This window comes from Chelmon rostratus, chromosome 2 (assembly GCF_017976325.1).
Source record: "Chelmon rostratus isolate fCheRos1 chromosome 2, fCheRos1.pri, whole genome shotgun sequence".
In the NCBI taxonomy this organism is placed as follows: Eukaryota; Metazoa; Chordata; class Actinopteri; order Chaetodontiformes; family Chaetodontidae; genus Chelmon; species Chelmon rostratus.
Window position 1 is genome coordinate 8768686 of NC_055659.1, and position 24637 is coordinate 8793322.

Below are 24637 nucleotides of genomic sequence, written 5' to 3' on the forward strand. Positions count from 1 at the left end.
CCAGAACCTTGTGTGAACTGAAACATAAGCAGCGCTGAGCCTCGTGAGAGCTTGACACACATCTGAAATGGAGGACAAAGTATCCAGGAAATAGTGCTGCAGCTTGCATTTCCTATTCTCTGGGTGTCTGTGATACAGACCAGCCTCTCTGGAGCGATCCAGACTACCGTGGATCTCCAACAGATGAACAGCTGCCTTTACGACCCGAGCTGGCACTACCCTGAGAGCAGAGAGTAAAAGTCCTGAGAGCGGTCACTGCCCCGAGTCCTGAGAGAAAGAGAGGGTGGCGGGAGAGAGAGCGCAATGAGCCAGCGCTCCCCTTGGAGACTTGTCCCTTCTGTTTTTCTGAAACACGCAGTGCTCTTTTGAAACGGTGCCAATGGAGGCTGGCCCAAGCCCTTGCAGCTGAAACTTTTACAAGCTGTTTGCGAGCAGGAAGAGAAAGACAGGGTTAACATTTGTAAAGGGAGCTTGCAGCTTCTCTCCTCCTCTGCGACCTGCCTGAGGTGTCAGCACAATGATTCAGGCTCGCTCTTTTTGTTCATTTAAGCGACAAATTCTTCAAGAATATGTTGAGAAATGTCCCGGAAAGACTGCATGAGATAATTGCTGAAAGAAATGAAGAGTCTGTGACGTCACACAGGAAGCTGTCTTGGATATTGCCTGAGGAAAGATACTGATGAATCTCTGTGGCACTCATCATGGACACAATTGAAAATTAAAACGTTGCGCCCTATTCAGGACTCACACGTGGGATAATTTTAGTTTTTCAGTTCTCGGCCCGCGGGGAACATCATCTTTGGATTTGCTTGTTCCCAGAGATTGACCCTTCGCTTGCCCTTATTTTCGCTTGCGAGCTCCACATTTTGTTACTTGAGGATGCATTGTGGTAAACATCCCAGACCGCTCGTTTGGTTTGTTATGTCGACTGTAAACTCTGGTTTCCATTCACGAGTACAGTCAAATTAAAACAGATCGTCCGCGGTTACCATTCCTTTCTATCGACTCTGCACAAATCTGAATAAAAACACAGGCAGGTGCAGAACAACTATAGACGTGCAGAGTGACTACCGAAAATGGGAACTGTGAGGCATGTACTACCTGGGAATGCTGCCAACTGCTGACAAAAGGCTTTACTGCACGATTCTGAGAGAAGCCTTTAACTCATTTGCTCTGAAATGCTTCAGGAATATCTGGCACTGAATTGTTTGGCCAACTGTAGATAAATCTGTCAAACCTTTTGGCTTTGTTACAAGACAGCATGTAAGTACTCACTTCTGATTCCTTCACCCGAGCTTATTTCTCTGCCTGTCTCTGTTTCCTTCCCCGCTCCCAGCTCCTAATCCTTCAGTCAAGTGAGATGTCTATTTGATGATATATAATCTACAGCTCACGTAACTGCTCCTCTTTGTGTGGCGAGTCAACTCTGTGACTTCACCTCAAAGCAAAACCTGTCTACTTTTATGCGTATTCCAGGTGGATTTCATATCTTTAGTAGGAGCGCCTAGGCACAATTTTGCGACTTCATGATTTCTTTTCCTGCCTCCCTTTCTCCTCGCTGTCTCTCCCTCTTGGCAGCGGGGCAAAAGTGGGCAGGGAGAGAGGAGGGCATGGCCCAGAAACTGCTCTCAAGCCCCAGCCCCTGTTCAAGTAGGGTTGCTTGCTGGTACACTGCTCAGCCTTTCCCTCGTCTTGCAGGCGAAAGAGAGGGATGTGGAAATGCATTCTTGTCTCATTTCTAACCCAACTCTTTTTTTTTTTTTTTTGGTTTTCCGCCGCCACCTTGGCCTAATTCTCTGCGGGTGTACACTAGCCTGACCTGTACAAAAAAACTCACCTCCAGGTATTTCTCATTTTTGATTCTGCCTTTGTTTGGGCCTCGATATTCCTCTCTGTACTGAAGTCTCCGTTTATCCATTTCTGTTGTACTTTTACACCTCTTTTACTGTCACCTTCCACATTGTACACGTGTCTGCTCTGCTTGCACCGAACACAATGTCTAAATCGCCACCGTTTCTGCTCGATTGAGAAACATCAGGACCGTCGTTTAAATAATGTTGTTTCTTGGATTAAATGCATTAAGGAATAATGAGCAAAGCATTTGTATATAGTTACTGTAATAAGCCGCTGTTTGTATAGCACGGTTCGATAAAACACATGCCCTGAGTAAAAAAGACATTTTAGTGGTTGTGTTACTGCCTCTTAAAGTACAAGCCTGTAGTAAAAAGCAACATTTAAGTATAATTTACAGCAAGTCGGCGCCTAAAGACACTACAACTTCAGTGGCTTGAACAAACAAATTTAACCCCATCATTAGAGATTATTCCCTCACAGTTTCAAACAGGAAATTCTCACAGATAAAAGGCATTTAGCTCTCTTTATCAAACAGTTTGGTTTCTGTGTTGCAGGATTGCTACGTAGGTGCGAAAAACCAGAGGCAACACAAAATATCCTTTAGCTGTACTGTGGCTACTGTTGGTCATGTATTATACCACAAAACGAAAAAGGATCCCACATGAGTGGAATAAGCATTGAGAAAAAATATATATGGTTTGTTAAGCATACAGGCAACTTGCACACTTTTCTTAAATGTTCTTCAGTGCTGCTGTTTGATAGACCTGCTCACAAACCAGTATGAACCAGATCCCTCTGTTGGAAGCATTGTTCTATACATGAAGGGGCTTGTATTGTAAGATTGCAGGGTCTCGGTTTCAGATCAAACCTTTTCGTTTTTTTTTAACCACAAGGAGCACGAGAGCCATAAAGAGACATTAATATTAGAATTCGTTACATTCACATTTTATAAAGTTTGTTACAGATTAAACTCCAATATGACCCAGACTTGCTGTGAACTGACTGTGTAAACATTTTGACACAGGCTACTTGGTGTGCAGTTGTGTGTGGTTTTGTTTGCATGCAGTCAACCAGCTTTCGGGTTTGAGTTCGAGTGTGTGATAACGACAGATTGTGCACTGTACAGATCGGGTGAATGAAGAAACAAAGGTGGAGGGTGCAGGGAGAATAGGCAGACACAGAAAATGGACTGATTTCCTCCTCCCCCACACTTATCCTCAGATGAACTTGCTGTGCTGCTTGATGACATGTTGTTTGGAAAGCCATATCCTCCCTATTTGCGTTTCTCTCTTCCCCATGGTTCGAGTGATTGTGAGGTTAACAGGACCAAAGTCTCGCGTGTGCCAAGTAATAGTGCATACACACATTCAGCTCTTGCTGTTTGTTAGCAAAACTGATCTGTGGGCTATAAACAGCATTTGATCTGTCTGTTTTACACACCTAAAACTTCTAGTTTTGTGCAAAAGCCATGAGAGATCCATCTTGAGACTAGCATCTGGCAGGTCCAGATTTTCCACCAGTATCCTCGAATTAGTTTTAACCTGTGGGGAATATTAGACTGGCAGGTTTCCCCTGAAAGGACAGAGCCACGTATGACAATAGTTCACTGAACAAACATTCAAACACTCGCCTGCGACCGTCGAAACTTTCAGCCACTCCTTCCACTGACATCAAACTGCTAACTTTGACTAAAACAAACCAAAAAAGTCCTTGCAAAAACTTCTTCACCCTGTTCTCTTCAGAATGCATTTGTGTGTATAGTAGAGATCCATCCGTAATTCTTCACTGAGTTAATACAGCAGAGTATGGATATGACATGCAAGCAAAGAGACAAGAAACTGCTCCAGCCTGTAACAACATATACATGGAAAACAACATTCTTCTAGCCATATCGCTCTCACAAAACACCATGCAGTAAAAAACACTACACACAACATGAAAATACTTAAAAAGTGGCACGTCATCAGCACCAGCCTCAACAGTGGTGTCCAATGCAATGCCAAGAAAGTTGGGACGCTGTGTAAAACATCAAAAAACAGAACTCGATAACTTGATAATCCTGCTTAATTCAACTGAAAACAGTAGAAAGACAGTATATTTACTTTTTACTTCATCAGTTTCATTGATATTATAAATATCTGCTTATTCTGAATTTAATGGCAGCAACACATTTCAAACAAGTTGGGACAGGAGCAACAAAAGACTTTAGATGCTCCAAAAACACCTGTTTGGATCATGCCACAGGTAAACAGGTTGATTGGTAACAGGTGATAGTATCATGATTGGGTACAAAAGGAGCATCCTGGAAAGGTTCAGTGGTTCACAAGCGAGGATGGAGCGAGGTTCACCACTTTGTGAACACATGATTGGATAAAGGATGTTACCACATGGGCTCGGGCTCAGGAACACTTTGTAAGAGCATTGTTGGTAAACTCAGTTTGCTTGCAAATGATGATTGATTCTGTTTTTATAGACGTTTTACACAGCGTCTCATTTTTTGTGGAATCAGGGTTGCACATCAGCAGCAATTTAGATATGAAAATGGACTAAAAAGAAAATAGTAGACAGAAGCAGCACAACTACTGATCACCTACAGCTAGTGCATGAAAACCCACAGCAGAGAACATTTGCAGCCAAGTAGCATTTTCAATAAACAAGGGTTTTAACTAATATTTTACTGCTACTATGTTGGATACAAGCACAGATTTTAAATGGTGAATTTGAAAACCACTTTATCTTTTTGTTTTTGTCAACCTACATGGCTCCTGTTAGACAAAAAACAGATTTGTAATGAAGTAAATGCCCACCATGTTTGGCATAGGGATAATTCATGCTTGCACATTGCCCATTTAATGCCATCCCATTTTTTCAACAATAATTTTAAATAAAGCGACGGGTATGTATGTTGCCTTATAAGTGGCATGGTAACCTTGAGATGTCTTGGGATGAAGAAGTCCACACTAAATGCATTTCATGTCAGGACACACACCATTTATAAGGACCTGTCATTCCCTTCTGCTGAAGGTTTGATCTGAGGCCCTAAAACCAAAGTCGGCCCATCTAAAAACACCCCGGCATACTGTAGGGGGCAATTTCCTCTCCAATTAGCACCAGACTGGAAATGTGTTGTCCACCAGCTCCCAGCTTGGGGTCTGGACCCCAACATCGTGACATAAGATTAATCTAAGAGGCTGTATGATGATTACTGGGCTAAAAAAAAACTATATTCTGTTTCTTCACTTTAATCATTGGCTCTTTCTTGTAGATTTACCTCTTAAACCATGTAAAAATAATTTGAAATCAAACAGTTTGAGAATGGAAAATCATCCTTTGTTCACAGGCTGCATGACTAAGCACAAACTAGCAAGGCAAGACAACAGATGCTAACATGAGAGATACTTTTCCGAATCGCAAATGGATTTCTTGTCTTTAATATTTCCCCAACGGCCTACGATTTAGCGCAAGGCCTGAAAAACTCCTCATCTAGTACTTAAAAAGGAAATTTAATTTTGGAAAGAAAGGCAGCCAAAAGAGAATAGAGAACAAACAGGAACAACGCGAAAAATAAAAAAGGAACTTAAAACTGAAAAAGTCACTTCGTGGAGCTGAGTGAGTGTGGTATGATTGCAAGTTCCCTGTAATACCTGATTTCTTAAAAAAAAAAAAAAAAAAGGAAATTAAAAATGGAATTAACACTCACTCGTTGACAGATGAAACACTTTACTTTCAATGAGGATAACAAAGTCAGGTCAGTCGCAGCACCAACAAAATCCTCTCTAGTATTTACATTTAAAAGCCTCTACTGTAAATAATGGACTCACTGTCAATCAGTGTGTGGGCAGATTGGATATAATTACTCAATTGGCAAGTACTTTTTGTGAAGAAACATAAAGGATAGCTCAGCTATTTGATGCTCCATTGAAATTACAATCACCTTGGAAATTAAGTTCTAAACAAAGACGTCAAGACAGTTACCGCGAGTGAAGACGAATGGCCGACTGAGTCGACCGGCCAGATGGACACAAATTCTTTCTGACCTGAGTTTATTAAACAGGATGCATCACAGATGATTCAACTGAAACCTCAAGCTCATACAAAATATATCCACTTGCCCAACATATGGACAAAGTCTGCTTGTGGAACAATGGACCTTTCTCTGGATGTGAACACCTAGCTCACACTGCACGGAGCATCTGGCAGCAAGCTATGCCACCATACCTTATTGTGTGGTATCATACCCCCTCTCTGACATGGCATCCTCTCATTGCTTGGCTGCCAATGCTCTCCTCCCCCCCCCCCCTCAGCGGTGGGCTCTGCCATGCTGCATCCACGACATCACCCCCTTTTTTTGTCTCATTGAGATTCAGCTTGGCACGCAGACAATGCCCATTTCTTGGCACCAAATATTGAAGAGAGCCGCTTAAGAGAACCAACCTCAGTCTTTTCCCTCACAGTCGTCCCCCGTATTTCGCCGATCACCGTGGACCAACGCCAACTTGTAATGGGTATTTTGTATTGTTTTTTTGTTTTGTTTTTTTGTGCCGTCATCTACTAAATTCTCAGTTTATTCTGCATCCACTGTGAGACGAGCTGCTCTCGGCGTCTCCATCTGAAGCAACAGTGAATGACCGTATCAGCGATACGTTGATTGTTCTTGTGTTGAGTGAGTCTCAGATGAAGGTCATGGATTTATAACACCATTCCTTCGTTAGACTCTGGAACAGAGCAGCCATTTTCCTGTCATCAGCAGCTTGGGGATGGACTGTGAAAGTCAAACCATCACGTCCGAGCGTAAATAAAAAAGAGAAAGAGAAACGTTTGCTGTAGTTCTTGGTTGCAAAGCTACCGACCAACCCATATGGACTCGCACTGGAGGTGTAGCTACCTCTTGCGTAGCTTTTGTTAAAAAAGTTCATGCACAATCACGAACAGGATATTTGGAAACAATCAAGGTAAGAATGACTAAAAAAAAAAAAAAAAAAAAAAAAATCAAATTAACTATTTGCATGCCTCTCTGGCTTGTGGTTGAGAGCTCTGTTCTGCTTGCGGATCACAACTTGTCTAAAGTTATGGTAGCGGTTTAGCAATCTTTAAAACAACCAAGGTAGAAGAATGGATGTTTGGATCAGTGTGACTGCTGATAATTCAATGAAATACTGTGAACACTTAATTTTAAGACGGGATTATTCCGTGAAACAGAGACGCGAGTCACATGTTCGATGACGCAATGTGGTGGTGATTTGTGTTGAATGAATAGACCACAAGAGGAGAGCGTCTTATTTTTTTATTTTTGACTTCTACGTTAGATGTTATCTGGCTTTTACAGTGATACCATGAAAATGAAACAACAAAACCCCTTTTGAGTTCTATTGCCTCTGATAATATCATAGTGTAAGCAGTAAGTAGCCATTAGCCACTTAATAACTCTAGATGGATAAGCAGGTGCCAGTCCTACCAATAAATGATCCCAGACGTTATCAGTGTCACCACAGAACTACACAGTAATGACCCGTCGCCACAACAACTTTTCTTTGTGATTCACACAACTTTCCTTGTATAAAAAGTTGAATCTACTCCTGCTTTCACTCCATCCCCTGTGCACCGGCCAGCCAGTTAGAAGAGTTTGATACCATTTACCGTCTAATTAATTCAACATCTCAATTAAGACCTCCCATTCTCTGCTGCCCCTGTGCCTTTTCATTATGGCCCGATGAGCATGCCCTGGCACCGCAGCCGCACAGCCTGCCAAAACATTTCAATCACTGTCAGTATTAATTAGGCCAAAGAGGAATTCAGAATGTTAATGAACTGCCCAGCCGCCTTTCAGTGACCACGGTTCACATGCTAATTTATGCAAAGCGTCCTAGCCTTTGCATGGATTGACCGTCGTCGTCTACCACAACAGTGTCTGGGCTCAGTCTGCTCAGCCAAAGTACGGCTCTGTCGGGGCCCAGACAGCTCTGCCCAGCTTGTGTCCCAGACTCTAGCTGGCACAGTAAACAGACTCCTTTTTCAATGGACTTGAAGTGGCTTTCACACTGAGCAAAAAGGGCAATTTTTCTGAAGTCAAGCATCTCAAGCAACACTAAAAATCACAAGCAGGACTTCTTGGCATGGATTTGTGAATCGGCAATCAATGAAATAATTTATGAACAAGCAATTCCTTAAGCCAGACTTAACATCCCCAATACTATTGTATGGAGGGAAAATAAACAGTCTAGCTTATGTATAGGGACGGGATGGAGGAGAAAGCAGGAGCAGGTTGCACCACAGTAAGGGTGCCAAGCAGCTCCATAAAATGGCCGAGGTACTGCCATTTTCCATCTTACTTCCTTTGCTTTTCATTGCTATCTGGTCCTAGAGACGTAAGGGACCTAACTGGAGGAAGACATGCTTAAACTGAGCTATTTTTTTCTGCCCGTTGGGAAGTGGAACTGGAAGAACCCAAGCCAAGTTTTAGAGTTAAATAGACGCTAATTCTTGGCACAGCTGCCCTTCATTACATGCCAATTTCCCAGGAAGTAATTTTTACCTTGCAGGGTTGCACAAACGACCACGCTGTCTGTGGTGACACAAGTGTATTTTGTCTAAGTGTATTTGTGCAGTGTCTTTTTTGCACATTTCAAATATGCTAATGTCCAGTGTGTCTGTCAGAACATTCTCAAGCAATGGGCAAACACGCTGACAGCGACTAGCGCAAGGGGTCAGATACTGAATATCACAAAAACACAGTGACACTGTCAGGCTGGTTGTAATCCTGAAGAGCCAAGCCTTGATTTTACAAGTCAGGCTTTAATATGAGTCTAGAGAGGAAATTGCTCTTTGAAGGTAATTCCTGATAAAACTGTTACCAGACACCCTCATTCCATGGCAAGGGGTGTCATTGGAATAATGTGGTTTAACAACATGTGTGCATGTTTTTACCATTATTTTGGATGCGATTTCAGTCGTTTGCTACAAGAATTACATTAAAGGGCAAAATGCATGAAACAGCACTTTGCCTTGGGTTTTGCAAGAATACTTAACACAATCTGAAATGCCTGTATGTGGTAAAAACCTTCACATCTTGGCTGACTAAAAAATGTGTTTCAACCTTTGTTTTTCCCAGGTGAATCTAAAAACTCACATATTTTCTCTGTTTTTCTCTCACAGTTTGACTGACAAGTCTTCACTGCTCCCTGCAAAAGTATCTGTTCTTAAGGCTGAGGTAGTAGATTGAATAGTTGTGGGGTTTGGGTCCTCCCTCTGAGATAACTATACAGTCTACTGTCTTTCCTAAGGAGACAGGTTGATCTGCTGTGATGCCGAAGCCTGCGTGCACATGGGAAGCTCTGTGGAAAAAGGAACTCATGGGCTAGAGGAGATCAACAAAACAAAGACTTTATATATTTACCCGACACAATGGTGGAACTGGTCTATTCTTACAACATGGATTACAAGTTGGTACATATTGAATGAAGTCTTGTTTGTAAGTATATTCACTGGTGCCTGAAGTTGAGCCTAGCAAGGTGAGGTAGTAGGTTGTATAGTTTGTGGGATGGAGTAAATCCTACTCAGGTGATAACTATACAGTCTATTACCTTCCTTGAGAGGTACAATGAGTGCTTGGAACAGAGCCCACTCACACTGAACGAGTGGCGAAGGAGCCACTCTGATGCCATCTTGTGGAAAGAGACGATCATCACTGGAGCTCATCTCAGCTTTGGGACCTCTGTTGTGTGTATCTGGTGCTGTATTCACAAAACATCTTGATGCTAAAGTTGCTCCTAACTGGCGGAGTTAGGAGAAACTTCTAATAATGATACAATAATGAGGGGTGCGTCAGTCCTAACCTCATGGATTTGAGAGTAATTTACAAGGCACTTTCACAGTAAAAGTCCCAAGTCTCACAGTCCCAAGACTGAGAGAATTTCCAGGCAGTCAAGCGGACTCAACAGATTAATAACAAATTTTTAATCCATATTTCCATCCTGCCGATTTAATAAGGATTCAACTGGCTCACTAACAACTCGAGACAACGACAGTTACTCTGTAAAATAAAGTTTGTGGTGCTGATGATGTAAGCTTCAGCCATCAGATTTATGCATCAAACCAAAAATGCACACAGACACTAATGAGTTTGACAGTTTATTAAATGTTTATTAAACAATTACCAACCTAATAACTTGATGGCAGATGCTGGATTATGCAGTAAAACCAGTGCTATGTGATTCTGGGGCTTTGTTTTATGTATGAAATCTGACAGTTCACAAAATATCTAAAATATTCATTAAATCTATCAATCCGTGTATCTGTCAATCCGAATATTTATCTATCCATCCATCCATGTGAACTTGTATCTCACACATCTGTGTGTTGATGAATATCTATATATCTCACCAGTCAAATACCAATCGCATGTGGGCAAAACCAGGAAGTTGCCTCATGAAACCGGCTGCCATCCACAGCGCTGCGGTCAACCTCAACCTCTCTCAGTTTATGAGTTCTTGTTCTTTACTAAAAGTTGCTCTCAACTGCTTTGACAATAACTCGAATGAGGAAACTCTTTGGAACTATTAGTGCCGTTTTAGCAGAACTCCTAGTGACAAGATGAAATCCTTTGTGAATACAGCCCCACAAAAACTACACGAGACTGGGAGCAGCATTGTATTATTAGTACTCATTACTTTCTTATTACTTATTATTCATTATTACTTAACATTATATTAAATATTACATTAAGAATTTCTTTGTAACTGGATGGCAAGGGATGTTTATCAGATACCTTGGTCTGTCAGATAAAGAAAATCTAAACAAAATGGTATTATCTGGTGCTTTGACCGGACAGTTCAGAACTGTGACTGTTGTTCAGTGTGGTTGTACCAGACTATGATGCATTGCTGAAAAAGCCACAGGCATTCAATTCTCTTTAAGTAAAGGTTAAACCCAATGCGGAGAAAGTCAGTTATTAAACTGTATAGTCTTAGCAAAGTCAGCAACTTACAGACTTTATGGTGGGTTGCAGCTATTTCTTTAAAAGAATCCAGTTTGGAAATGCACAGCTGTTTTATACCCAGAATCAGACTGGAAAACTGATTTGTGTAATTTATGGTAGCTAGGTAAAAGTGCCACAATCAAGTCTTGTGCACGCAGAAAGAGGAAATGAAATATTGTGGTTTAAGCTTTTGCAAATTGAAGTGTCATGTCAGATTCAGCTGCATGGGAAATTTCTTGAAAGTGGCGGTTTGCAAATATGCATTAACTTTCTATGGCAGCCAAGAAGTAAATACTCACTAAAAGACTGTATTCATAAACATTAAACACAGTTGTCATGACTTCAGAGTCATTATGTATATACAGTACTGCATGCGAAGAAAGCTTACTTGAGGAACTGAAACACACTGTTTAAATATAACACCACTAACTGAAAAAAAAAAAAAAAAAAAAAATCTGTACCTGCCAAACCTGCAGAAATGAGGAATTTCAACTGAATCTCTGATATAAGAAATGAGAAATGGCTAACTATGGTATTCTTCGATCTGGACCCTATTTTGCTGTGCTGCAATGTAATCCTTCAAGGCAAGTTAAGTGCTTGTTTTTACCACTGACATGATTGTTATTCTGACCAACGCTCTAAATCCTTAATTCGCCAAGGAAATGGAGTCTGGAGGCTTTGCTGAGAGTGATATAGTGGCCATTTCTTGTTAAACAAAAAGGATCTTACTCTTTAACAAAAAGATCTCTGTAGGGATCATTTCCATAATGATATCAGACACTCAGAATAAAAATCTGAGCCTGTCAGTGGCAAAACACACTTTAAGTGGACGTACATTTACTGGGCCCAATTGCACGGAAGGATTACATTACAGCCCTTTTTGCAGGTGCTGACTGCGGCGCTCTCGTTCAATTCTGGACCAGTTTCAAAAATTGTTTTCCCCATGAGTCACGTAGACACAAAAACACAGGAAAATAGGATCCAGGTTGAAAAATAGTTTAGAAGTTACCCCTTAAAACAAACAAGAACATAAAAACACACAACAGCATAATGAGATACATACTGGCGAATTGCAAAACGGTGACTAAAGAAACATGCATTTTATTCTGAGAAACGGACGGTTTGCCGTCTATTTTCAATATATTCCTTCTGAGTGCACTGCACAGGGCTCGTTGTGACACTGACCTTCATAACAAAACATAAACATGCGATGCACAGAGCGACAAGCTGTCACTTTACGTAACAGTCATGGATTTTAGGTTGGATTTCTTCCTCAATTTTGCAGATTCGTGTAAATTTCTACACGTACCCTTGAGCTTGTGTGTAAAAAAGAAAAAATACATACATCAGTTATTACAAGCCAACAACTAGTAGCAGGCCATGTATTTTTCACAGATGAAAAATATCAACATCTGAGCAACTTAATGCCATCCAAACGCAGCTCTGCTACCTTTCTGAAACTTGTTTGAATGCTGCTGAGACTGAGTTGGAGACTTGCTGACTCAACACTTTGGTCATTTTTGAGGCTGTACTTTGGGGTGTTGCTGTGTTGACTGCTCTGTTTTGAAACGTGTGTGTCATTTCTTGTTTACATAAATACATTTACATTTGTTTTAACAGATTTCTAAATAATCCAATCCAATTTAGCAATGGAACAACCTACAGGTTTAAAGGCTTATACAGCTGATTTAACACCTGTCTGATACCGTGTGAAGAAATGACAAAGAACTTGCATTAGATTACAATGTGTTTCTATTTTTCTGGCCAAATGTCTACAGAGTACAAGCATGTCCTCAAACAAATGACCATCGTGCTTCAGATGTCTGAATTTGGTTAACATGCATCTTGTGTAAACATATTTTTAGGTCAAAGATGATGATGTAAATTGTCAGGATGGAGTTTTCTGCTGAAATGAGCAATGAAGAACTGGAACTGGAACAGAAACAGAAAAATGACAGTGATACGAAACTTGGTGTTAAAACTGAAGCTTGTAGTGGAAGTTGTCCTTTTCCTCTGCAAGACAGTTTTCGCAATGCACACAGACACACACATCCACATATACATGACACACAAACAGAACAGATTTTTCAGTGCACATGGCTGGATTTGGTTACTGTATCAATGCACAGGCTATCATCATCAGCCATTAAAAGGTAGCTTTTGAATTTCAATTTATATACAGTAAATAAACAGTTCACAGTTTTGCAATATTCATTATGCTAAACTGTCAAAAACAATTGGTCCTTAAGAACAAGGACACACACAAACAAACACTCATTTTTGGCCACTGTTCATGTTACTACTGAGATTGTTGTCTGTTGTCCGGCTTGTCTGAGATCCTTGATTTTCTTCTCCACATGCAATAAACCATCTCCAGATCTTCAGGTACGCTGTCTTGATCTTTTGTATTTTGAACGCATACACAACTGGGTTTACGGCTGAGTTGGCATGAGAGAGCAGGATGCCGACATAGAAAGCTGTTTCTGGCACATCACTCGGCCCACCAAAGTAAGCAACGCAGTTCATTATGTGGAGAGGGAGCCACGACAGGGCAAACAGAGCCAAGACCAGAGACAGAGATCCTGCCAGCTGTTTCTCCTTCTTCAGGTAGTTCTGAGACTGGTTTTGCACACCGTTTCCTGGTTTCTCTCGAAGGTTTCCTCGAATAGTAAAGAAAACGTAGCCGTATAATACAGTCATCGCCAACAGGGGTGTGAGGTTGCAGAGGAAAAAGTTGAAGTAAACCAGGTATGACATGGGGATCACTGCTATAAACTTACAGACAACAGTAGAGTTGACTGAGTTAGACAAGGTTTCATGGTTGTACCATCCGAGCATGGGAGCAAAACTCAGTGGTACTGCAATAAGCCAACATACAGCTACCACCAGCCAAGAATGTCTCTGTGTTACAGTCCTTTTGTACCTACAGAGAGAAACACTAATTATTGATAAAGTCAATTCTGTTTTCAAAACATGCACAGCACAATTAGAAAGCACATAAAACATGAAGTCATTGAAGTGTTGACTAGTAAATACCTTTTTTGTACTGCAAGCCATGCAAAAGAGATCAAAGGTTGAGGTAAAATAATTTACTACATAAAGCTTTTGATTTAAAGCCATGCTTAGCAGCACTGTTTCACTTTTCTCTGGATAATAAACCATCAAAAAGAAAAAATCTCACCTAAGAGGGACATACACCCGGAGGTATCGGTCCACTGCAATAGCCGCCAGAGACAAAACTGAGACGAGGGTGAACAGGATGACCACACAGCTGATGAAGAGACAGCCGTGGAATGAAGTCTTCACTCGTCCATCCACCACCACAGCCAACGGTATGGCCGTGCAGCCAACCATAAAGTCAGCCACAGCCAGAGAAACAATAAGGCAGAAGGTAGGCTGCTGCATGCTTTTGCTCGTCCACAGTGCCAAAATAACCAACATATTACCAAGGCAGCAGCTAACAGCAATAAGCACCTCCAACAACGTGTAGATCACTTCTCCCACATCCATTGTGCTTTCTATTTTGCAAATACTTGAGAAGTATCGGTGCAGTGTGTCTGAATGTGTCTGAGCCTGAATGTGCTGCGCTGTGCCACTTATCATTCATCTCGGTCATGTGAAACCTTTGAGGAAGTCAGTGGCCATTCGCTTTTTTTTTTTTTTTTTTTTAAGTTGAAATGTTTTGCATCTGATTTCTTTGCACGGCTGTGTAATATATTCATTTGTCACTGTAAGGTAGCACTGAGCTTTTAATGCTATGTATTTAATGCATCAGGTTGTAATCCTGCTGCCTACTGTTTTGGGGTTTTTTGTTTTGCGTACAGTCAACAATAAGAGCCCTGATGTCTTTCCTGTTGGGAGGAAATGAGACTAATTACATGAAAACAAATGAGATTGGTTTACAGAAACTACTTACCAATACTTGAAAAGATGTACATTTCACTCGCATACATAAGCAGCTTTAATTAATCTTAAATGCATACAAATTTGAAGTTTTGTGATTATTGACATAAATTTGTCACCATGGTAGGGACTCCTTTTGTTTTGTAACTAACACATTGGAGCCTGAAAGGTATGTTTACAGTGACACTGCAAACACCACACCAAAGGCAACAGGTCCCTGTACACCCATTCATTTCTTACAGGGTCACAGTACGTCTGAGCTGACCGGAGTTTGTTGGTATTTTGCTGCAATCACTGCACATTACAACAACTTTCACTGTGGACTACTTTTTTTTTTTAAATATATATACATATATTTGGTTGCTGATATCACTGAGGTAACATTAGTTCCAGTGTGTGTTTCCTTCAAACAGCATGAGAAGCAGTGATAAACATATTTGTTTTTGACATCAATATGTTTTCTGATAAGCACTAAATGCAGTTTTGTGAACTCACCCCCGCTTCTCTCAACCTGATCCTGATCTAAACTCTAAGAATGCTCTTGATTTTTTTTCTTTCACTTGTGGTGTCCTGTCTTTGTACGGGTGGCTGCAGTGGTGGTGCATAACAGCTGCATAAATTAGAGCTACTGACTAACATGTGAGACTGGAGAATATCCGGAAACTGTCTCAGTAACCAAGAACATATCTTACCACTGCAAACCAAGAAGTATTACAATAAAATGTGTTGTCTTGTTGATGAAAGCATATTCTTCCAAAATGTATATGAATCAAAATAACACTTACTTTACTGTTACTTCACGATTAAAACGTTTTGTTTGTATGTCTTTAATTTGCATAGGTGATTTCTATTAAGTTATTTGCCGTCATTCACTTGTCAGGTCGGATAAAAAACTTCCACATAACACAAAATATTCAATACAATGAAAAACCGGTCGCAGTTAACTTCTGCTTCCACGTTCTTTTGTTGCAGGAAAAACTGCAGTTTTTAATTGGTCTTTCCTCCAGGTCACATGCTCTTCCTCTTTTGCTCATCATTTGTGCTAGAATGAAAGTTTGGGGAGGGCAGCTCAGAATTTTTACATGAAAATGTTAAGAATGTATGTTCTGTCCACTCTTCTGCAGCCATGCAGTCACTTCTCTTACTGCAACATATTTTCAAATTTCACATTTCACAGTGAAATGTCAGTAAACAGCTGTGGTCGCCAGCACTGTTACTACTACGGTGTCACCAGTGTTATTTACCTGAACAGATTATTACTTTTAAATTCAGTATTGTACAGTAAGTATTGTACAGTAGAATGTGAGGGTTAGTGTAATGTCATAACTGTTGCTATATTTTATATTGTTAGCTTTCAAAAGACCGAGCACAAAAGAGGATGCAACAGTGGCAGCTTTGGGAAACAGAATATTTATTAAAAGGCGGCACTGTATGACAAATAGGCAGCATTGTATGAAAAAAGTTTTATTTGAACTCTAGATATGTTAGAAACATTTACTTTTTTTAATCAGGCCAGTCTAACATTGCACTCGAGAGAACGCAAATATTCGAAAGCTCTCTTAAGTGCAAATGTTAATGTAACCCATGTAGCCTGCTTAACGGTCATAGGGCAGGGAAATGAATATTGTACCACTGCCTAGACACATAGAGAGGGGTTGAGAGTGAGTGTAGGACAAAAATTAGTAGCTGGATTCAGACAGATTGAATACAGTAAACTGAATTGATACAGAGAGGAAAGATGCATGTTTACTGATGAAATCAAATTGTCATAATTTTACATGCGGTAATAACACAGTTTGATTATTGCTTCCCGCTAACAAGTAACTACAGCAGGGGTTGGCACCAGGGTGGAGTTTGTCTATAATGGAGACATGAAAGCAGATAGAAATGGCGCCAGCTGGACTGGATCGCCAGTCAGCCTTGATTTTCTCTGGACATCGTACCCAATTGTCAACAAAATTGCAAAGTGAAAGTGATAATGACACATTAAAGCAAAAAAAAAAAAAAAAAAAAAAAAGCCAATTGCCAGTCTAAATTCTAAATATTAACCATATTAAGTCACAATACTCCAGTATTTAGAAAGACATGAAAAAATTAAAACCTTTGATTACTTCAGCTTCTTAATAAACAACTTTCAATATCTTTAATTCCCTTTAAAAGGTCATGTTCCTGAAGCGTGGCAAGGTTCAGCTCCTGCATTTATATGTTCCAGCTTCCTCAGTTGCTGGTTTCGGCAGCAAGTTTCAGGTTAAAATGAACTGAGTCAGTTTCAGATCTGTTCTCAGCTCTGAGCTCATCATTGTGCTGTTTCAGTTTTAGTTCTGGCCTGGGGGCACATAATAATAATAAAAACAAAGGGAATGTGGGCTTGTGACACAATCCTACCACACTGGTGCCATCAAAATGAAGGAGGGATGATAAGGTTCATCGGTGGCTCGCTCGCCATCTCCTTCATCAAGGAAAGGATCCAAGGTGCCAGGCACTTTTGGGGATCTAAAAACATGTATAACAACAGGGTTGTTACTTTTAATGATATGATCTGATATGCATTGACATTATGAATGATCATGTTAGCAAAAAATTCTAAATCAGCACTTTAATGGCAATAGCAATTATATTCATTGTATGTATATGTACTGTACATGAAATGTATTTTGTTCTCGTTTCAATCGTGAATTCTGATTTTAATCATTGTTTATGGATTTCAACATTTTACCAATACAACTTGAACATGAACCGATGAATAGTACAACAGCACTGATTTTTAACAAATCAGTCATTTTAATAATAACATTTCAGTGCACATTCTCTCCTTATGCACAGATTAAATTGTTTTTAACACTCGCTGTACAAACCATTCTGCAAAACCGTTTATGCAAAAGTACTCCAATTCCAATTAGCTGCTAAATAAAAGAAATTGGAAATGGAGTATTTTTCCCAGTGTGAAATTTGTGAGCACCTGTTAAATTGTACTGCTGCAGGACGTTAAAGCTAAGTTAAAAGAAACTATGAACAATATACATTACGTCTTATTTTAAATGCACAAACTCTCTTTTAACTTAGCTTACACATCTCACAACAGTACAATTTAACAGGTGTAGCTCACAAGTTTCACCCCGAAAAAAACACTGACACTCTCCCTGCAGTATTATGTTGGCTATTGTGAACAGACACCGCTAGTTAGCTAGCTCGTGCTAATTTAGCTTCGCTACAATTTAACTCACCCGGACCCTGCGAGAAGTGTCAACCCCAGACCACTGGTCACTGGTTCGCCTCGGTCACTGTTCCTGTCTGTTGTCGTCTGTACAGTCCACCTACAAATTCATCAACTTCATTTACTTTTAAGTTCAACTGAGGTCGTTACTCGCGCCATAGTTTTTTCTTCTTCTTTTTCTTTTCGTTTACTTCCGGTTGGCAAACCAGCTTTGGGTGGTGCATTACCGCCACCATCTGGACTGGAGTGTGGAACGAGCTATTGTGCAAAAAGAAACTCCAGACTGTTCTAGCTAATCAGTTTTTTTTAGAAACCTTTCATTGTCCCAGTTTATCCTTATACTGCATATCTATATACTGTGACATAAACATATATTGTGATAAGAATGAAAAGTCAAGGTGCTTTGCTTTTGATGACTGAAGAAGGTGATTTCTCTCGATATTCTATTTCCTACAGTGAAGCAGCTGTGTCTGGTTCACTACAACGTGTGCATTTTCTGCTTGGGTGCTTGCCTATTTTGTATAATGTATGGCAGAGACCTATATGACCTATTGTAAGAGGAATGATTTACTTTCTTCCCTTTATTTCCAGCCCACCATCCTCCCAGCACCAACATGTATTTTTGTATTATACACCAAAGATGTCTTCCAGTTTCATTATCATCCTGCCATACTGATCATGCATATGTTCTAATGAAGTCTTAGCTTCAGCTTTGCTTGATGGAGCTTCTTGGTCTAGATGCTGAACGCTTAGTGTTTGTTTGGCCAAATTATCCACCTGCTAATTTTCCTCCACACCAACAGGAGCAGGAACCCAAAGGAAATGTATAGATATACCCTTAATGTCCATCCTGTACATTATAATGAACATTTCATTGGTAAATTCTGTTCTGAGTGACGATCGCCAGATCTTATGCTTGTTGGCCCATACTGACAACGGTCAGACACTCTTTTCTTAATTTTGGACTCACTCACTGGGATATATGCTGCTGCCCCTGCACACCCTGTACCGGGAGTCATCTGTGAACTGAAACTTCCTGAAAAATCGTGACTACTGTGGTTCTGGACTATGCACCATACTGGAAGTTGCTCTGACTTGTCCTTCAGTTCCTGTCTATACTGCATTCCTCTGTAAGATTATATGAACTGTGAACTCTTCTAAATGTTTGTGGCAGAAGTTCTTATGCCCCCAGTTTTTCTGAAAATGCCCCAGATATCCTACAGCTGTACCTCTCTCTTCTTCTTCATATAATATTACCATCAAAAGTGTTTTTTTGTGTTCTTATTGTCCTCCTTACTATCGCCTCGGCCCTTTTATACGGGATCAAATCATCCTAAGAATTGAGTGTTTTGAGTTTCCTAGATGTTTCATTTCCGGCTTTTCCGGCTTTGTTACAGTCGCTATTCCACCAGGATACTTTCCTGGGACATTCTGTACTTTTAGGCATTATTTCCTCAGCGGATTTCATTATTTCGTTTACTAGTTCACTGTGGAATATATTTGGGTCCATCTGGTTCTCCTCTTGAAGCTTTATACATCTGTTTGCTCTGGTCTCTTGGAAAGAATCCCAGTTAGCATTTTCCAGTTTCCATCCAGGAATTTTCTTTCCCTTATCGTAATACATATTTGTGCCAACTTAAGTCATTACAGGGTAAGGATCTCTACCGACTGCATTATACACTGCTCACAAAAATTAAAGGAACACCTTTTTCATTGGCACTGGCATGAATTGAATTAAACCTGTCTGATAATTTTCTGGTTGGTTAAGCAGCTGAGGGCCTCGTTAATCAATTTCAGCTGTATTGGTGTTCATGGAATAAACAACAGGTGCACTTCAGTGGCAACAATTAGAAAACCCTCAAAACAGGACTGGTTTTACATGTGGAGGTCATTTCAAGTTTCTCCCTCTTCATCTTTTTCGGCTGGTTTTCCACTCGTGCTGATTTTGGCTTGCGTAAATATCCCTACTGGCAGTATGAGGCGATTCCTTAACCCTACAGAAGTTGCACAGGTTGTCCAACTTCTCTAGGATGGCACATCCACCCGTGCTGCAGCAAGAAGGTTTAATGTGTCTCCCAGCACAATCTCCAGAACATGGAGGAGATTTCAGGAGACTGGTGGTTATTCTCGGAGAGCTGGACAGGGCCGTAGAAGGTCCTCAACCCCTCAGCAGGACCGATACCTGCTCCTTTGTGCAAGGCGGAACAGGCTGAGCACTGCTCGTGCCCTACAGAATGACCTCCAGAGGGCCACTGGTGTGAATGTCTCTACCCAAACAATCAGGAGCAGACTTCATGAAGGTGGCCTGAGGGCCGACGTCCTGTAGTGGGCCCTGTGCTCACTGCCCAGCACCGTGGAGCTCGACTGGCATTTGCTCAAGAACACCAGAATTGGCAAGTCCGCCACTGGCGCCCTGTACTTTTCACAGACGAGAGCAGGTTCACCCTGAGCACCTGTGATAGACATGAAAGAGTCTGGAGAAGACAAGGAGAATGCTATGCTGACTGCAACGTCGTTCAACATGACAGGTTTGGTGGTGGGTCAGTGATGGTCTGGGGAGGCATATCCATGGAGGGACGCACAGACCTCTACTGCCTAGGAAATGGTGCTCTGACTGCCATAAGGTATCGAGATGAAATCCTTGAACCCATTGTCAGACCCTACGCTGGTGCAGTAGGTCCTGGTTTCCTCCTAATGCACGACAATGCCCGGCCTCACGTGGCAAGAGTATGCAGGCAGTACCTGGAGGATGAAGGAATTGAAACAATAGAATGGCCTTCACGATCCCCTGACTTAAACCCAATAGAACATCTCTGGGACATTATGTTTCGGTCCATTAGGCGCCGCCAGGTTGCTCCTCAGACTGTACAACAGCTCAGGGATGCCCTCACACAGATCTGGGAGGAAATGCCACAAGACGCCATCCGTCGTCTCATTAGGAGCATGCCGCGACGTTGTCAAGCATGCATACAAGCTCGTGGGGGCCACACAAGATACTGAAAAGCATTTTCAGTGGCAAAAATTAAGTTTTGGAAAAAATGGACTAGCCCTTAACATCTTCATTTCACTCTGATTTTACGGTGTCTACATAATTGCGCCCTCTGTAAGCTGAAAACTTTTATTTCCATTAAAAGACTTGGCATCCTTTTGTTCCTAAAACAGTGCCCTGTCATTATTGGTATAGATATCCAACTTCATATTTTGATCTGATGTATCTTATGTGTTTCTTTAAGGTGCTCCTTTAATTTTTGTGAGCAGTGTATTTTACCACACTCGTTTTGCATACACCTAATATTGCACTAGATACATATGCAGTGTTTTGCATGTTATTATATCATGTTCCTTCCCCTTTAGTAATACACACCAAACAGAAATCATCTATACACTCTTTGCATCTGTTCTATTGCCACCCCATAATTAACTGTGTGAATTGAAATCCCTACACTACATTACACTGTCTTCCAATGGTCCCTCAACATCCTCTAATTTATTTCAATTTAGTTTCCCAGATGGATTGTAATAGTTAATCATATCTATAGTACCTCTGTCAACCTTAATCACAGCTGCTTCATGATCTGTCTTTATGTGTACACCCTAATTACTCATTCTGTGTGAATGATGCAACTCCTCCGCCTTTGCCAGATTCGCTGTCTCTTCTAACTGCAGCATATTCCTTTATAATAAACTCCAACTGTGGTTTCTCCTGAATACAGATGGCATTATGTTTCTCTCACAACTTATTTACATACTCCTAAAACTCTCTGCAATGTGCAGCTAAGGCTCTTGCACTCCACTGAAGTTGAATTAACACCTTCATTAAAAATGTCTTTATCTGTTTCCCAGTGCAGCCCTTTCACATCAAGGTGCTTCTTAGCTGATCTATTACTTCGATCCTTTGCGGCTTTTCAGCATCCAATTTCTGTTAGCTTTCAGATGTTTTACCTCACTTACATTTGCACTTGTTGAATTTCCTTTTACACCCCCTGACCCATTTTCTATCATTAGTCAGAGAACATAGAACTTTCCTGCTATTTATTTTACTCATTCTGACTGCTCTCCCTCGCCGTCCTCCATCCTTACATATAATCAGCAATAATACATTTCTCAATATTTCAGCAGTCCTTTCCTCCCCAGTTTCCTTATTTATGGATTTAGTTAGCTGTATTGGATTCCAGTCCCAGAAAGAAGCTCCCTCTGGTGCAAGTTTAACAATTACTTTGTCATCGTCTCTCCCCTTTTCTATGACAGATGCTCTCCCGCCACAATCACTCTCATCCAATTTAGTCTTTTACTTTCTTTTTGCATTTATTATGCCTGATTAATTCTCTGATTTGTCACTTTCTTAAATGCCATCTTCTTGCCATCTCCTGTCCACTGACAGTCCACCCACGTTCATCCGGTCTACTCACCCTCTCCGGTTTGCTCACTTTATCATTTTTACTCTCCACATATTGCTGAACTTGCTACCGGGAAGGGGCGACTTAACTTACTTCCTCCAACAGGCAAATGAGTTAAACTATTCTCTTTTCATAATACTTAAAACATAATAAATATATATAAAATTGCACAACATGCACAAATATAATTCTATTTTTGCGGTATGATATTAGGTCTATTGCACGTGACTTCAGTCCATTACTGCTGCAGAAATGGAAATACTGTACTGTGCCGTCAAATCTTAAAGCCGACTGTTAATGTTTATCCTTGTTTTTGGCACCAAAAACAACACAAATTCGTTATTTCTGTGTATTTATGAAGAATGGTGCATTAGAATCTGGCTAATCTACTTACAGCAGTTTACTACAGTTGGTGCTACCAGACAGATCAGGTGATGACAAAGTGTCTTTACAACTGGCACATTTACAAAAGGGAGCTGTCAAATCAAATATTTTAAGTAATTGCTACAGGTGGAGGTTAGCGTTGACATAAAGATCTTTGGCCTGATTCATGTGCCAGTATTGAGTAATCAAATAATTATAAAATGTGATAACTGTATATGAGCTCAAAAGGGTCCCTAATTGTCAACAGTTCCTTTATCAGCATGAACGGAGCCTGAGTATTACTGGGCTGGCATGACAGGCAGAAAACGATGTGCAAACAAAGCAAACTGACTTTCTCAGAATATTACAAATAGACATCCAAATATGAAAGTGAGGGTAGTTGAAAATGTTTTGTTTTTTCTATGTAATTGTTATTCTGAAACTTGGATAAATGTTTACCAGACACAAATACTGAATATAGGTTGTACACTGTCTGAGTATTGCAGAGCAATACCTGTTGCCGTTATTCAGAAAAGTGCTGTGTAGCAAATGTGCAACAAGAACAACAACATCGTTCCCTCTGTCGACCACAGTTGGTCAGTGAGAGTGAAGATACATAAAGAGCCCACAGAAGGAGAGTAGAAGAGTAGTTTCATCAGAAGTTAGGTATACGCATGGCTGTAATAAACAGATCACAAGAATTAGAGATTGTGGACAGGAAACAAAAAAATTGTTATTTGCCAACTTTCAAGAAGCAGCCACAGAAGAAAAAGAAGAAGAAGCAGAAGCAGAGAAGCAGAAGAAGAAGCAGCAAAAGAAGACGCAGACAACGAAGAAGAAGAAAGCAAAATCTAAAGTTTTTTTCAAATTCTGCCATCTACATCAACCTATTCAAAAAGTTAAAGGCTGTTATCACCACTCTGACCTTATGTCAGGAGTGCGTGCAGGAAACTGTGATGCATTGTGTAAATCATCTACCCTGATGATCAGGATACATTGTCATGTGTTTTCCATAAACAAACAACAAAACCTGTCCATGAAACAAGATGGTAAATCCACCCAGTGGACAGGAACACTTCTTCTACTACAAGTAAGGCACCATATCAGTGATGGTAGGATGAGTTTGTTATGGAGTCTTTCTGTCTCATAATAGCAAAAAATTAAAAAATTGCTTGGTGAACTTAAAATCGGCACTCTGTCTGGAGCACAGGAGGCCATTCCCTGCTGCTGAGGGAGCTGATCTGTACATTTAATATTCAAAGCCACTCCCTGTTTATTTTTAATTGCCCTCCATTCATCTTACTAACTAGAACAGTAAAATCCTTTTGGAGAACTGCTGAGGTTGACTGATTAATATAGACACAAACAGAGATGGCATAGAATAATAAATTCTACATTAAAGTAGAAAGCTCGGTGAGGATGTTGAGAATAATTTTGTTGACTGGAACCGGTAATAGAAGCTTCACTGTCATGTAATCCCTGTTGCACATGTGCAAGCGGATCCCTGTAAGGTCATAATCAAATTCATGACTTCTATTCATAGATAATGATTTGATGTGTGGTGCAACCAATGGGAGTCTTCTATAGAGGACAATCAGTGGAAGAAATAATGATGTATGTATGTATTTGGTAATTAATAATGGAAGATAAATGTTTTTTATTCTCAAAGAAGAAATTTAAATGGTATGCTGTAACTATCTAGACAACAATTTGATAAAATGTTTCAAGCTATAGCAATTTGATAGAGTTATATACTGACAATTGACAGTGAATCATTAATTGTATAAAACAATGTAATTTCTCAGTCATGTTAGATTCATTGTTAATACAGCACCGTACTGATACAAAGGAGCATTATTACTGGACCCATCCAAGATGGAGATAAAAAGAACTGCACCAAATAAATGGACAACCAATAAAAGTGCAACAGAT

General features: G+C 40.4%; 1 protein-coding gene across 1 annotated transcript; it reads right to left on the reverse strand.

The window, feature by feature from the left end:
- Positions 1–9998: 9998 nt before the first annotated feature.
- Positions 9999–14400, reverse strand: LOC121621800 (adenosine receptor A1-like). Its single transcript, XM_041958437.1, is given in 3 exon segments — positions 9999–13197; positions 13199–13751; positions 14010–14400. Coding segments are annotated over 3 exon segments (960 nt in total). The 5' UTR covers positions 14339–14400; the 3' UTR covers positions 9999–13119.
- Between the last annotated feature and the right edge of the window lie 10237 nt (positions 14401–24637).